A 16,597-nucleotide genomic window follows, 5' to 3' on the forward strand; every position below is an offset into this window, starting at 1 on the left:
GTCTATGTACGTGTGTATATGTGTATATTCCAAGATGAACATGTGGTAGTTTGAATATCAGATGTCTAAAATCCATCTGTGATATAACTGGTTTCACAGTGAAGTACTGTGTTGGTTAGTATTTTTATCAACTTATTACAAACTATAGAGTCACCAGAGAAGAGGGAGCTTAAGTTCAGAAAATGCCCTCATCTGACTGGCCTGTAGGTAGGCCTGTGGGGCATTTTCTTCAACAAGGATTGGTGTGGAAGGACCCAGCCCACTGTGGATGGTGCCATTCTTAAGCAGGTGGTCCTGGGTTGTATAAAAAAGCAGGCTGGACAAAGCAGTGGAGAGTCAGCTGTGGAGAGCAAGCCAGTAAGCAGTATTCCACCTGGTCTCTGCTTCAGTTCCCGCCCCCCTAGTTTCTGCCCAACTTCCCTCAATGAAAAACTGTAAGCTGAAAGACTGGGTTAAACCCTTTCTTCCCTGGTCTTTGTCATAGCAGTAGGAAGCAAATGTAAGACAAGTCCTCAGTGAGAAATACAATCATAAGTCATCTAGTAGATCATTCCAAGTAGAATAAAGTATCTGTGGTTGCTTACACCTACACAGTTACCCACCCATGAGCAGTGATGATTAAATTTCACTTTCAGCAGTTGGATGTACCTCATTGTTTATAACTCATTGCTTTCTGAATCATACAGGTACTGTAGAATATGCTGGAATCCAGACATCTTGTCTCTGTTGTTCAGCTATTAATTTTTCTTTTGTTCTTCTTTAGCTTTAAAAATCCCTGGATCTGATTTTCAAATTTTTCCAGAATTGCAGAATAGTATACCACTATTGGCTAGGAATAGAAGACAAATAAAAACTTAACATCATTCCCTAAGCAGAACATTTAGAAACTGGGTGCCAAGTATATCCCAAGAGACAATGTACTGAGAGAATAAAAAAAGGACTGAAAAAAGTTGTAACCCAAACCCACCATACAATAGCTCTTTAATGAGACAAGAACCAGAATTTAGGCTTGCTGTAAGCCCAGCCAGCCCAATAACTAGGAAAGGAGTTACTAGCATTGTTTTCTGACAGCATTCCTTATTAACTTTGAGCATTTTAAGGAAAGATAGTTGTATCTTTGCCTTGCCTTTTGTGAATGACCAATCATCGTGTGCTTTTTCCTCTTGGTCAAATTAAATGCTGATCCACTGCTGATATTCTGGGCTGTAGCTTCCAGAAGACTAATGACTGTGATGTTTGCTAGTACTACTCAGTGCAGTTCAGTGTTTCTATGGTACTTGTCACCATGTGACTAAAACATTAAAAGCAATCTAGTTGAATGTATGATGTGAATTCTGTAAGCTCCATATATCAAGGGGGCTACTTTAGTCAGATCCATCATATTTATATCTGGTATATTTTCTTGAGATAAGCCACAATGATATGTGACCAAGCTGAACAGCTCAATGAACACATCTATTATAGATTCTCAATCTACTAATAAAGGATCTGTACCGTGTTTCATTTTTGGCATGCCGTGCATAAATGACCTTGTCTTGTGGCCTAGTGAAATAGTGTTGAATTCAGGCATGCTCATCCACAATGGCACCCTTTGAAACTGAATAACCCAATTCTGTTACTGAGGGCAGCCCAGTAGAGGAGTGTAGTATTTTCTTTGGTTGTCATGTGTATAACTTTCTGGCACAAACTCAGAACTCTAGTTGCCTAGTATGTGAAATGTATGCATAATATTTTGCTTTGATTAGTTGCTCACAGTCTAAAGGAGTTCATGGCATGACCAGATTTTGTTTTGTTCTGTTTTTAGATGTTACTGTTTATGAGGACCAATGGATTGGTGAGACAGTACTCCAATCAACATATACCAGTCAGTTATTAAATCTTGGAAGTTATTCTCATGTCCGGCCTGAAAAATGTAAGACATATTTTGAATGTCTTGAATTTAGGATGCTTCAGTTCATGACTTTTTGGCTTTAGGATGGTATAAACCAGTATGAGCATACTTTGGGATTTGATCTTTTCTGGACTAGTGATGCTGCCATTGGCTGAGAGCCATGGCTCACGGTCAGCCATCTGATTGTAGGGTAGACCGCTGAGACCTCACATTGCGCTGTGTTGCTAAGCAGGGATAGATGGTGGATTAGGTATATTTAATATATCTTTGATATACGGTGGGATTATTGGGGTGCTATCTTATTGTAAATCCACTGTAAGTCCGCACACAAATATATTAGGAAAGATTTCAGTAAAATGATTATTATGTTTTCTAAACATTTTCATTTGTAAGATGAAATTGGAACTCATTTATTTTTATTTTATTTTTTGTATTACTAGGATTGAACATAGGGCCCCACCCAGTGCTAAACCTGTTATCTACCCCAGTCTTTAAAAAAGAACTGAAAATAGAACTTTAAAAGATGATTGTGGTAGGGATAAGCAGGGGGGCCTCAGCCTCAGATGACTGCTGTGTGCTTAGAAGAGAGAGAGAAAGAAGATGAACTTATATGTTATCAGTCACAGGAAGTATTGTGGTTCGTGTTTCATTTTCTGCTTAAGGAGTCTGCAGAGTGGTGGTTCTTAGCATTTAATGAGTTCTGTCTGAGATGCTGTGGTCCATGTCTACAGAAAAATGTAGATATAAAAAAGAAAACATTGTTCTCAGTCATTTTACAGATTTGTGAAGTTTACCTGTGTAATATCTGAGCCTCTGAATCTTTGAGATAATTAAAAATCCTATTGATTCATAGACAAATGTAGTTTGAAACATTTTCTATCATTGCTGAGAAACACTAGCTGCCTTTTTTGGTGAGCATTGATATATCAAGAGTTACTTCTCTTAGTGTTTAATAGCATTTTGTAATATGAATCTACTGTTGTTTGCATAATTATTTACTTGTTGAAGAACATTTAAATTGTTTCCCAATGGAGGCTTTTAATAGTATAGATTTTTGTGTGAACATAAATGTTCATTTCTGTGACTCAGATTTCTAGGGTGTAATTCCTGGGTTGTATTCCAATTACATACATAGTCTTTATAAGACATTACTAAACTGTTTCCCATTGTGGGGTCTGTATAGTACACTGGAAGCGCAAGGGGCTTGCCTACTCTATGCAAGGCTTTGTGTTTGATCTCTAACACCTTAAAATGAATGAATGAATGCATAAGCAAGCCATATGGAGAATCACATACTTGAAATCATAGCCTGAAATAATATTTGGGAAGCTGATATAGAATATATAGAATTTATAAAGTTGAGGCCAACCTAGGCAATGATACTTATCAAAAAAAAAAAGTAGATAAAATCAGAGACTCTGGGTTGATCCCCAGCATGGCAAAATAAAAAAAAAATACAACTACTTAGTAGGAATATAGTACTTAGAGTCATGTCTTAGAGTATCTGTAAGAAAAATTATTATATGTGCTGTTCTGTTGCACAGTAGGGACTACAGGTAATAGTACATATTGTAACAAAGCTAGAATTAAGTACTTGAAGTGTTTTCGCTATAAATAAACAAGAAGTGTGTGTGGAGGTAGGCCTGTTTAACTTGATTGAACACTTATGGTGTGCATGAAAGCATCGCATGGCATCGCATTGCTTTGTATAATTTTATGTAATACATCTTAGTAAATAGAGACAAGCTGGGGATGCAGTGGTAGAGCACTGACCTAGCTTGTACATCACCCTGGATTCGGTCACCACAGAAATAGATGAAATAGGATTCATACCAGCAGTACCTTCTACAGTTTCTATCTTGCCTTGTCAACTTGTACTGTCGTTCTATTTTTAAAAAACTTTAATCTCTTCTGGGAGATGTGAACTGCAACTCATTGAAGAACTCATTCCCTAATGGCTCAAAACAGCTCTAATATACAAACATAATTAAAGAGAGAAGATCTAATTAATGTACTCCATAGATTAGGTATGTATGCAGATAAGGTCATATAGAACAGGCTGCACTTTCAGAAACATTAACTTCCATCAGGTAGAAGTGTAACATCCATGCTTACAAAGTGTTGTAAAACTAATTCAATAGTTAACCATAACCGGAAACAGGTCCTGTTTTAAATTTTGAAAATTATAAAACGAATTTTGGATTTAAAAGATTGATAGAAAATTTTACAGAAGTAATAACTATGGTATATGTTTGAACACAGAAGGTATATTTAAAGCAGTTAACAGACAAATATTTCTTAGCCAAACACTTCTACCAATAAGAATGAAAGAATAGAAATAAAATTTCAAGCTCAGAAAATTTACAAAACAGCCATAGGAACCCAAAAGTATAAAATCATAACATAAATCAGAAATTAATGAGAATGAGAATTGTAAAACAGTATAATAAACCAGAGTAGATAAGTCAGCTGATTAATTTGATCAAGAAAAAAATAAAATATAAATATACAAAATAAAATTAAGGCACAAATTATCATTGAAACAAATCAAAGATAGCCAAAGGTCTTTTGGAATTCTAGCTCTATAAAGTTTTAGGGAAAGACAGTAGCTAAAGTTGACTTCATTAGAGGTAAGATTTAAACACACCAGCTATTAGATAAGAAAATCGCACCTCTGGTCCTGTTGTCCACATCTTCTGCCTGGGCCTCATGTGTATCATGCGTTATGTCGTTCTGCGGGTTGAAGCAGGGGCCTGTGACTTCTGGAGAAGCATTCTGTCAGCACAACTACATCTTCAGCCTGCCAATACCTAATTTAAAGAAGGGAAACCCTTCTAGTGCTTCACAGTGTCAGGAAGAAGATAAGGCTGTCCACATTTGGAACTGCTCACCTACACTAGATTTTCTACCCAGTGCAATTAAGTCTCTTTATGCACCCTCTGATGCAACATGGGAGGAAATTTCCCAGGAAATAAAAGATAAGACTAATTCAAATAATAAAAGAATCCCATGGGTAGCAAAATATAAAATTAATAAAAAAACAGTCTGTTCACCAATGTTCTGATATTTCTGGAATGAAAGAATGTATGCTATAGTAGAATCAACTCAGGGCCAGGCATGGTGGCACATGCCTGTAATATAGCACTTGGGAGTGAGAGGAAGGAGCGGCAGGGTTCAAGGTCATCTTCAGCTATTAGCAAGTTTGAGACCCACTTATACTATGTAAGACACTATATAAAACAAGCAAACACCAGAAAAAAGCCCAACCAAGAGAACAAAAAAGCCAAAGTAAAATGAATAGACTGCATCTACACAATCAATAAACAACAATAGAAGGAAAAGTTATTTGCAATGTCAATCAAGAAGAATTTCAGTACATTTTAACACATAGGCACAGGAGACCACTTCCTAAATAGAAGTAGTACAGACTCTGAGATCAAGAATTAATAAATGGGACCTCCTGAAACTGAGAAGCTTCTGTAAAGCAAAGAGCACAGTCAACAAGACAAAATGGCTCCCTACAGAATGGGAAAATATCTTCACCCCCCCCCCATCTGACAGAGGGCTAATCTCCAAAATATACAAAGAACTCAAGAAACTAGAAGTCAAACTACCAAATAATCCAATGAAGAACTGGGGTACAGATCTAAACAGAAATCTCAACAGAACAATCTCAAATTGCAGAGAGACACTTAAGGAAATGCTCAATATCCTTAGGCATCAGGGAAATACAAATTAAAACCACTCTGAGATTTTATCTTTACACCAATCAGAATGGCTAAGATCAAAAACACCAATGATATCTTGTTAGAGAGGATGTGGAGAAAGGGGGACACTCCTCCATTGCTGGTGGAATTGCAAACTTGTACAGCTGCTGTGGAAATCAATATGGTGATTTCTTAGAAAATTAGGGATCAGCCTACCTCAAGATCCTGTAATACTACTATTGGGCATATGCCTAAAGGAGGCACATTCATACCACAAGGACATTTGCTCAAATATGTTCATAGCAACATTATTTGTAGTAGCCAGATCTTGGAAACAGCCTAGATGCCCCTCAACTAAAGAATGGATAAAGAAAATATGGTATGTTTACACAATGGAGTACTACTCAGCGGTAAGAAACAATGACATCCTAAAATTAGCAGGCAAATGGGCAGAACTAGAAATAAAAAAAAAATCCTAAGTGAGGTAACCCAAAATCAGAGAGACAAATATAGTATGTACTCACTCATAAGTGGATACCAGACATAAAGCAAAAGATACCCAGCCTACAGTCCACAACCCCAGAGAGGCTAGAACCCTCTTCGAGAAACAGATGGAAGCAGATGCAGAAATCTACAACTAACCAATGGACCAAGCTTCTGGAGTGCAATTGAAGTGAGGGAGGATCGATAATATGAACAAAGGATTCAAGACCATGATGGGGAAACCCACAGAATCATCTGACCCGAGCTACTGAGAGATCACTGACTCAGGTCTGACAAATGGGGAACCAGCATAAAACTGAACTAGATTCCCTTAATATAAGTGACAATGGTGTGACTGGGACAATATATGAGGCCAGTGGCAGTGGGTCCAAGATCTAACATTAATGCACAAACTGACTTAGTGAAGCCCATTCTATATGGATAGATACCTTGTTCAGCCTAGACACAGGGGTGTGGAGGTGGAGAGGAGCCTTGGTCCTGCCTCAAAGAGATGATGGGACAGACTTAGTAGACTTCCTAGGGGAGGCCTTACCTCTCTGAGGAGCAGATGGGAAGTGAGGGGGAAGTGGAGAGAGTGGGAGGAGAGGAGAGGGGGTCCTGGGATTGAAAAAAATATGTAATTTATGTAAAAAATAAATTAATAAAAAAAGAAAGAAACCATTAGGGGCTGGAGAGATGGCTTAGCAGTTAAGAAATAAACATTAAGATAAACTTGAAAAAAAAGAATTTCAGAATAAATAAGAAATGTACAAAACCAGGCTGAAGAGATGAGTTAGTTGGTAAAGTGCTTGTTGTGAGAACAAAGTCCCGAGTTTCTGTTCAGCACCCACGCGAAAAGCCTGGTGTAGAGGCTAGAGAGATGGGCAGAGGTTCAAAGTGCCCTGCTCTTGAGGAGGCTGAGTTTGGGTTTCAGAACCTACACCAGGCTGCTTACACCACCTGTAACTCAATCTGATGCCTCTGTGTGTGTATTCTCCTCTTCCCCACATACACATAATTAAAATACATGTTTAAAAACAGAGCTAGGTTTCATGGAATGCTTCTGTAATCCCCAAACTGGGGAGATGACAGCAGAAGAATCACTGGGGCTTCCTGGCAGCCAGTCTTGCCTGGTCAGTGAGCTCCAGGTTCAGTGAGAGACCTTGTCTCAAAAAGTAAGGGAAAGCCCTGCGGTGGTGGCGCACGCCTCTAGTCCCAGCACCTGGGAGGCAGAGGCAGGTGGATCTTTGTGAGTTCGAGGCCAGACTGGTCTATAGAGTAAGTTCCAGGACAGCAGGACTACACAGAGAAACCCCGTCACAAAAAGCAAACAAACTAACAAAAACCAAATGTGGAGAGCAACAGAAGACTGGTGTTGACCTCTGGCCTCTAAATGCACACACATACTTGTTTATGTGTTACATGCTCACCAGCACACATAGTATCTGACTCTCTGTCTCTCTCTGTCTCTGTGTCTCTGTCTCTGTCTCTCTCTCAAGCATGTGAGGGAAAAATTTAAATGTTCCAGAAAGAAATAAGCACATGATTAAATGGAAAGACGACCCATTCTTGGATTTGATTCAGCATTAGAGTGTTAATCTCCCTAAGTAAGTATGTAAATTCAACCCAATTCAAAAACGTAAAATAACAACAAGCTATGTTATGGTACATAAAATTTCATACAAACATAAAATTCTATACTGAAGTTCGTGTGGAAAAACAAAGAGGCAAAAATTGTAGGGAAATACTATACAAGGGAAACTGTTTTAGGGGAGCCAGCATTACCAGACATCTTAACCTCCTGTAAAGCTTCTGGGATTTAAACCGTGATGTGTGATGTGTAACTAGGTAAGTAGTCCAATGGAGAGAAACAGGAAGGTCCAAGTTAGAATGCACGCATGCAGCAGTTTAGTGCACGGTGGAGGTCTGAATGCATTTCTTTGTGATGCTGGGCATCACACCCAGGACCCTGGACATGTTAGGCAACTGCTTTATTATCAAGCTGCATCCCCAACATTAAGGCTAGCCTTTTAGCAAATGGTGCAGAGACAACTGGTAGCCATTTAGAAAAAGATAAAATTAGATACATCATACAACAAACAAAGATAAACGCCTAACGATTAGTAATCTGCATGTAAAAATAAAGCTATGTTTTTGTCAAAGGAATCATATCTGAATTCTTTAATATTGACATAGGAAAAGGTTTTCTTAAATTTCTCAGAATATTTGTTTCCTATACTTTAGACAAAAGGTGAATATGTTTCTGTTTTTCTTTTGGTTTGTCAAGACAGGATTTCTCTGTGTAGTCCTGGCTGTCCTGGAACTCTCTCTGTAGACCACCAGGCTGGCCTTGAACTCAGGAGATCTGCCTGCCTGTGTCTTCCATGTGCTGGGATTTAGGACATGCGACACCACTGCCCAGCCCCAGCCCAAGCCCAAGGTTAATATTTCTAATACAAAGTCAAAGAGTGATAAAGGCCCTGAGGAAATGAGAAAATGGAGGAAAGAATGAACAGTTCCCAAAAGAGTATATAAAAATGATTCCTGGACATATCATAACTTACTTATAATTAGAAAATTTCAGATTAAAGTCTCCTAAAGATACTTCTTTCCAGGAGTTGCAGTGAGGGCTCAGCAGTTAGCACCTGCTGCTCTTCCAAAGAACGTGGGCTTCATTCCCAGAACCCATATTGGTGGCTCACAATCATTTGTAACTCCAGTTACATTTAATATATTTTATTGTGTTATTATTAATAGAATAATAAAGTAAAAAAGCTTACTGTATGACATATGAAATTCACATTAGAGCATATAAGGGAACTTTGTATTTTTACAACTATTTTTATAAATTTAACATTAATTAAAAAACTTAAAAGCCCAGCGTGGTGGTACACGCTTTTAAGGGAGAGGCATACATAGTGAGTTGCAGAATAGCCAGGGTTCCATAGAAATACTCTGTCTCAAAAAAAGTTTTTTTAATGCATGCATGCATGTATGTATGTATGTATGTATGTATGTATGTGTTCATGTGGAGGGGTTAGGTACATGTGTGAATATTTACCTGGATATGGAGGCTAGAAGGCAACTCTGGGTGAATCCTCACAAATGCTATACGTCTTCTGTGAATCATGATTTGTTTGTCTGTTTTATCTCCTTTTTCTTTGGGATTCTTAAAGGGTTTCTCTGTTTAAACAGTAGTAGCTTCTGGAACTAGCTTTGTAGACCAAGCTAGCCTCAAAACTCACAGAGATCTGCCTGATGGGGGTTGTCTTTCTGTATCCTGTGGATATATGTTTCTCTTATTGGTTGATGAATAAAGTTGTTTTGACCAATGGACAGGCAGGATGTACCTGGGTAGGAAGGATAGGAGGGGCTACCAGACTAGGAGAATTCTGAGACATGCAGAGAATGAGTTGCAAGAGGGGTACCATGTGGCTGCCAAGGAAGAAAGAGGCCCAGGCATCACTGGTAAGTCAAGACCACATGGAGATACACAGATTAATAGAAATGAATTACTAATTGAGAGAGATAGTCAATAAGAAGCCTAAGCTATAGGCCAAACAGTTTATAATTAATATAAGCCTCTGTGTGTTTATATGGGACTAAATGGCAGTGGGACCCGGCAGGACAGAAGCTTCCATCTACATCTGCCTGCTTCTGCCTACCAGATTTTGGAATTAAAGGTGTGCCACTACCCTCCACCCCCACACCCTCAGCTGGAACATGGGGGTTTCTTATTGGCCTGGAGCTCACAAATTAGGCTAGACTGGCTGACTAGCAGGCATGAGAGATCCTCCTGTCTCTAGTCTTCCCAGCACTGGGATCACAAGCACATGCCACATGCCTGGGGTTTTAATATGGTTACAGGGGATTTCTCGGGTCCTTATGCTTGGGAAGAAAGCACTTTACCAACTGAGCTAGCTCCCTAGCCCGCAAACATGACGTTTTTAAAAAGCCACTTATGATCATGCCGATAGGTATAAAGAAATATTTTTGATGAAATTCAATATCCATTCATTAGAAACAGGGAGAAATGTTTGTGTCATAGAAAGAATCTTCATAAAACCTGTTTTACTTAGCTAGTGTTCTGTTGCTGTGAACAGACACCATGGCCATGGCAACTCTTGGAGAGGAAAGCATTTAATTGGGGCTGGCTTACAGTTCAGAGGCTTAGTCCATTGTAGCATGCTGGGGAGCATGGCAGCATGCAGACAGATGTGGTGCTGGAGAGGAGCTGAGAACTCTACATCCATATCTGCAGGCAGCAGGAAGAGAGAGCCACTGGGCCTGGCTTAGACTTCTGAAACCTCAAACCCAGCCCCAGTGATAAACTGCTTTTAATATGGCTACACCCACCCCAACGGCCCCACACCTCCTAATTCTTCTAAGGACTGCTACTCTCCTATGACTTAGCATCCACATATATGAGCTTATGGGGCGATCCTTATTAAAACTACCACAAAAGGCAAGGCAAACAAAACATCAAAATTGAAAATAAAATGGAAATTTGCTCTTTAAGTTTGGGCATTAGAGTAGGATACTACTGTTACCACTCTTTTTTTTTTTTTTTTTTTTTTTTCCGAGACAGGGTTTCTCTGTATTGTTTTGGAGGCTGTGCTGGAACTCACTCTGTAGACCAGCCTGGCCTCGAACTCACAGAGATCCACCTGCCTCTGCCTCCCGAGTGCTGGGACTAAAGGCGTGCGCCACCAACGCCCGGCTGTGTTACCACTCTTACTAACATTATTTTAGAGACATTAACCAGTGTGCTAAAATACAGAAAAGATACATACAGATTAGAAAGAATGAAATAAAACATTTTTGATAAATGATATGATGGGCTGTTTATTAAGACTTTCTTTGAAAAACTTGTAAGAATTAATGGGAGAATTTAGCATGGTAGGTAGATACAAGAATTGCAGGTCGTCGTGAGCTACCCTGAGTGTGCAACCAGTTCCTGTAACCACTGAGCGTCTCTCCAGCTTGAGCTGTGGAGTTTTGATCCCGTTTCTTTTCCTCGATTTAGAAGTATTCTCTTGGCCAGGATTCAGAGTCTAGTCCCAGGAATGTGATTCACCGAGGGTCTAAGCACCGAGCTACTGAAGCTACAGAGATCCTTTTAAATCAGGGTCTTGCAGATGCTCTAGTTAAATGCTGAGAGCAGAGGGTTTTCCTGGGGCATCCCTTCTATCCCTGCTGTTGTCATGTACAACTTTTGTTCCCTCCTGGCTCTTTATTTCTCTTTTAAGATAGTTGCTACTGATAGCACAGCGTCTATTTTCTGAGTCTATTTGTCTTAAGCATAACTCCAGTCACCCCTCTGTGAGGAGGGAGCGTCCCAGACCACACTAATGCCTCTGGGATAGACTCTGTAGTTTTTTGGTTTTGCGATTGTACTAGAGATTTTCAGCCCTCACTTAACTCTTCACATAACTGTTATCCATTTTTTTTTCCAGTTTATTCTCTGGAGATTCTTGCCAACTGTTTTCTAGGTAGTTCCTTTTTCTGTGTAAATGTTTTCAGGACCGTTTCTTCCACTTCCTAACCCTCCCTTCCCCCTTCATCTGTCTCTCCAGGCCATTTATGGTTCCAGGGATAGAGCCCAGTGCCACCCAAGTGCTAGGTAAACAGGTGACTGAGATTCAGCCCTGTCCTCAGTTTACATTCCGTGCTGAGTGTTTGTCACGGCTGTCTCTGGGTCAATCAGTAACCCTCTGTGAGAGACTGTGATGTGATTCTCCTCCATATCCTTAGCACCCGGTGTACCGCCTGCCGCTCAGTGGATGGTCCTCTGGAGAGTGAGTCAATAATTAGGTGTTGGCGTAGCAGATGGAGTAGATGTAGATGGGCATGTTAATGGGAGAAATTAAAAAATCGTAAATTAGCTTATAGACTCTTAGTTTCTAAAAATAGCCAAATATATTTGGGTAGCATCTTCTTTTGACCATAAATCTATGAACATATCTCCCTTTTCTTCAGGAGAATTAAAATTTGATCAGCAAAGCTCATTAATCCATATTTTTAAAGATTTTATTTAATTAGTTAGTTTGCATGGGGGTGGTACTACCTGTGTGAAATTCAAAATACAACTCATGTGAGTTGCTTCTCCCCTCATCATATAAGTCCTGGGGTTAGGACTCAGGGCATAAGGCATGGCAGCAAATTCCTTTACCCGAGGAGCCATCTGTGGTTCAGTGCTTCTAAAATATGTATATTTTATTGCATGTAAAGTTGTAAAGTTTACCTTAAAAAAATGAAAAATAGGGTCTGGAGAATTTGGCTCAGTGGCTAAGAGTGCATTTTGTATAGAGGTCCTGGGTTTGAGTCCCATCATCCATATAGTAGCTCATAACCATCTAAAAATCCAGTTCCAGGGGATCTGACACACTCTGGGTACCAGGAACTCATGTGGTGCACAGAAAGAGTCATATATATAAAATAATCTTAAAAATTAAACATTGAGAGAGGAAGACTAAAATCGTTTAAATGATATTATGACTGAGTAATTAAGTGACTGTTCTTACAGTTGAAACCCTAACCAGTAAATCAGCCGGTCTCTGCAGACTAGGCTCCAGGAAGTTGTTTTCACATTGTACATAATATCTCTGTAAAGTGGGTTTTGTGTTATGATATATAAGTACGTATAAAACATTAATTTCTATAAGATATGTAGCTTATTCTTTACTCAGCACAGACCAAAAAAATAAAGATTAATTTTGTTAGACAATAGAAACTATTGTCACCTCCAAAAATCTCATTCTGTTCCCAATCTGTTGTCACCAACCTCGGCTTTTCCATTTTTTGTTTTATTTTTCTGAGACAGGGTTTCTCTGTGTAACTTTGGAGCCTGTCCTGTCCTGGAACTTCCTCTGTAGACCAGGCAGGGGCCATACTAATCACCTCTGTATCATTCCAGTTTTAGTATATGTGCTGCTGAAGTGAGCACTCATTAAGTTTTAATTCTTCTATGATCCTGAAACTATCTAGTTGGCCCCCAGATCTCTAGTCTAATTTTATCCCGTCTTTCCCAGCTTTCATGACAACAGTCCTTTATCAACAAGCTCCTAGTACATCACTCGGGAATATCCTACAAACTACCTAACAGACTCTCCTGAACCTGCCTTCCATGGATTCTATAAAGTGGTCACACTTCTCTTCCCAACGGAATTCCACACAGCATAGCAGCCACATACACAAAGCTTCTTCCTCCCTGATTCCCATTTAAGCATGTGTTACACAGGGAGTGACACTTCTTGAAAAGGATTAGGATGGGTGGCCTTGTTGGAGAAAGTGTGTCATTGGGGATGGGGTTTGATGTTTCAAAACTCAAGCCAGGACCAGTAGCTCTCTCTTCCTGCTGCCTGCAGATCCTGATGTAGAACTCTTAGCTACTTCTCCAGCACCATGTCTGCCTGTGTGCTGCCATGCTCCCTGTTATGGTGATAATGGAGTATGAAGCTGTAAGCAAGTCCTAATTAAATGCTTTGTTTTATAAGAGTTTGCCACCCTCTAATGACTGAACATTCAAATATGTAAGCCTATTAGGGCCATTCTTATTCAAACTACCACAGCTGTTGTTTTCATAATTGTGATTACCAGCAAAATATGATGCCTTTCTTTGTCCATGTTTTTGTGTTTCTTAGATTCCAATATAGTTGCCAGTTTTATACTTCAGGACTTACTGGCATATGTGTCTTCAAAACATTCCTACCTCAAAGATTTGCCTCAGAGGCAGCATCAGAAAATGAACACCGTAGAGTTTGTGGAATTGGAGCAGCTGCAGCCTGATATCTTAGTCCATGCGGTACTCAGAGTAGTGGATGTCACTGTATTGACAGGTAAATATTGTGAGTGCCTCTTTAATTTTAGCTTATCAAAACTATACAAGACCATCTTAGTACATTAGCTGATCACCACTGTGTTACTATGTTGTCACCCAAGCAGGCCAATACCAACTAGAATGTCCCTTTTCCTTTCGCAGAGGCATTATATAGTTATAGAGGACAGAAGCAAAGGAAAATTCTGTTAACTGTGGAACAGGTTCAAGGTCAACATTATGTGCTTGTATTATGGGGTCCTGGAGCAGCCTGGTATACTCAGCTTCAAAGGAAAAAAGGTAAATACACTGGAAAAAAAAGCATTTAACCTATTTATACCTTGGTAAATGATTAATGTTTATTTGTCTGAGGTGCAGAGTCTTTGAAGAGATTATAACATTTGAAATAATAGTGACTGAATGCTCCTCTGCAAATTTATCTTGCTATAACTTTATCTTTATAGCAATTAAGTTATCTAGGAGCAATTCATTGTGACAAAATAAAGGCTTGAATATTCTCATGCCTACTACATCAGGTCATTAGTAAAAACTTTATTTCCTTCAAATAATGTTCTTCTTTTAGAAAACAAGGTTTTATTATTTTTAAATTTTTTTGTATGTGAGTTTGTGTGTGTGTGTGTCTGTCTGTCTCTCTGTCTGTCTGTGGTTATTTGCATGTGAGAACAGGTGTTTCTGGAGTTCAGAAAGGGGCATCAGATCCCCTAGAGTTGGAGTTACAACTAACTGCCTAATGTGACTGGTGGCTCTTGGTAACATTAGGTCTTTTGCAATCACAATACATGCTTTTAGTTTCTGAGCCATCTTTTTTTTTTTCTTTTCTTTTTTTTTTTTTTTTGGTTTTACGAGATAGGGTTTCTCTGTATTGTTTTGGAGGTTGTTGGTCCAGCCCAGCCTCGAACTCACAGAGATCCGCCTGCCTCTGCCTCCTGAGTGCTGGGATTAAAGGCGTGTGCCACCACCGCCCAGCCTGAGCCATCTTTGAAGCTCCTCAAAGATGTTCTTTACAAATTTAATTATGGAAAAGTGTCTGTAGTTTTTTTTTTTTCCCAGCCAGAGTGCTCATAAAAACAAATTCCTCTCTGTCAGAAGGCAAATGTTAGGGCAATCACATTAAATCTTTTTAAGTTACAATTTTATTGAATTAATTACTTCCTGTTTTTGGGTTTTTATTCTAGGTAAAAATGTGAGCTCTTAGCCATTATAGAATGCTTGCTTAAAAATATGACCCAGTGGCACATTGTTTAAAAGCACAAGTTAATAATTCATGATGCGTTAAATTAAAAGGGATGTTTTAAAATTAGTGCAATGTCTTCCTTCACTGCTGAGAAATTCTGATTTTAACAACCAGAGAGAGTTTAATTAGTGTTTTTTTTAGTTATCTTACTCTGCAAAATAATTAGACATTGATCAACTGATTCATTATTTTGTACTTGAATGAGTTAATGTTGCATTCCAAACTTAGACATCAAGCGCTTATCTGGATGTAGATCTGTCACATAGTCGCTTAATCATTAATAGCCTGTAACCAGGATTTGAGATAAGTCTGACTTTTATGTTAGGATCAAATAGTGGCAGATGTTTGTCCAGTTGTGAAATTTGACAAACGTATCGATGACAGACATGATCACTGACCATTCTATCTCAGCCGTGAACACGAGTCCATTGCATGCTAAACAAAATGTAGGTCAGAGGTAGAGTGGCGTTGGGCAGAATGCATCACTCCTCTCTTTCTTTGTCCCCCCCTCTCAATGTGGCAACGGAAGATGAATTATTGTTATCTCTAGATAATTCCTATGGCTTCATAGTTAATACTGAAAACTTATACATCCAGGAATTGTGATATAAATTGCTTTCACTGAATTCACTAATTACACTTAAATTATTTATACCTCATCATTTTAAAGTTTTGACATCTGCTTTAATACCTCAAGACAATTCCTTTTAATAGAAAAATTACAATTCTGAAGGATCATTTAGGTAACTGATTGTACTTTCAGAAACTATTAGTTTTCTTTTTCTTCATTTAGCAGTTCCTGAGACCATCTCCATGTCAGCCTCTATAGGAGGCAGTGGCTTTCACATACTCTTAAAGAGAACAGACTTAGCTCATGCAATCAGAAATAATCACCAAGTAGTTATTAGTCAGTACTAACAGTAATGGAGCTGTTGTTTTGGAGAAGAGTATTAAGACATTTCACATTTTCATTCCTTTGAAATGTGCATTGCTTTGTATGCAGCACATACTGGTCACAGATTAGATTCTAATGAGGGCACACTAGCAACATAAATTATGTTTCTTAAGTGTATTGGGACTGTGCCTGGTGTTATGTGCTTGTAATTTTAGCACTTGGGAGATAGAGGTACAAGGATCAGGAGTCCAAGGCTATATTTGGCTACATAGGTATTTTGAGGCCAGCCTGGACTATAGGAGGAGACCCTGTCACAAACAAACAAAAGAATAATTAGTTAAACAAACAAAAGAATAAAAAAGAATATAAAATAATCTATACAGAATCAAATGCCATTTTCAAGCAGTTGTTTTAAAAAGAAATACCATTTCAAATACATAACAAATTATGATAAAGTACTCTTATAACATAAATAATTAAATAGAGTAATGCAGATAACCTCAGTTTATGATTGCATATTATCCAAAGTCCCAGTTATATCTATGTGAAC

At 38.7% G+C, this 16,597-nt stretch overlaps 1 protein-coding gene and 1 pseudogene across 4 annotated transcripts in view; one reads left to right on the forward strand and one right to left on the reverse strand.

Annotated features, from left to right (window-relative positions):
* Positions 1-16,597, forward strand: part of Shld2 (shieldin complex subunit 2) — an 84,015-nt gene that overhangs the window by 54,555 nt on the left and 12,863 nt on the right. For all 4 annotated transcript variants that reach the window (XM_040747702.1, XM_040747703.1, XM_021231539.2 and 1 more), the window contains 3 exons: positions 1,805-1,912; positions 13,725-13,919; positions 14,063-14,197. In XM_040747702.1, coding sequence (XP_040603636.1) covers positions 1,805-1,912; positions 13,725-13,919; positions 14,063-14,197 — 438 coding nt within the window. The remainder of the gene's footprint in view (positions 1-1,804; positions 1,913-13,724; positions 13,920-14,062; positions 14,198-16,597) is intronic.
* Positions 12,962-13,027, reverse strand: LOC121141010 (annotated as a pseudogene).

Source organism: Mesocricetus auratus, unplaced genomic scaffold (genome assembly GCF_017639785.1).
Source record: "Mesocricetus auratus isolate SY011 unplaced genomic scaffold, BCM_Maur_2.0 Super-Scaffold_100006, whole genome shotgun sequence".
Classification (NCBI taxonomy): Eukaryota; Metazoa; Chordata; class Mammalia; order Rodentia; family Cricetidae; genus Mesocricetus; species Mesocricetus auratus.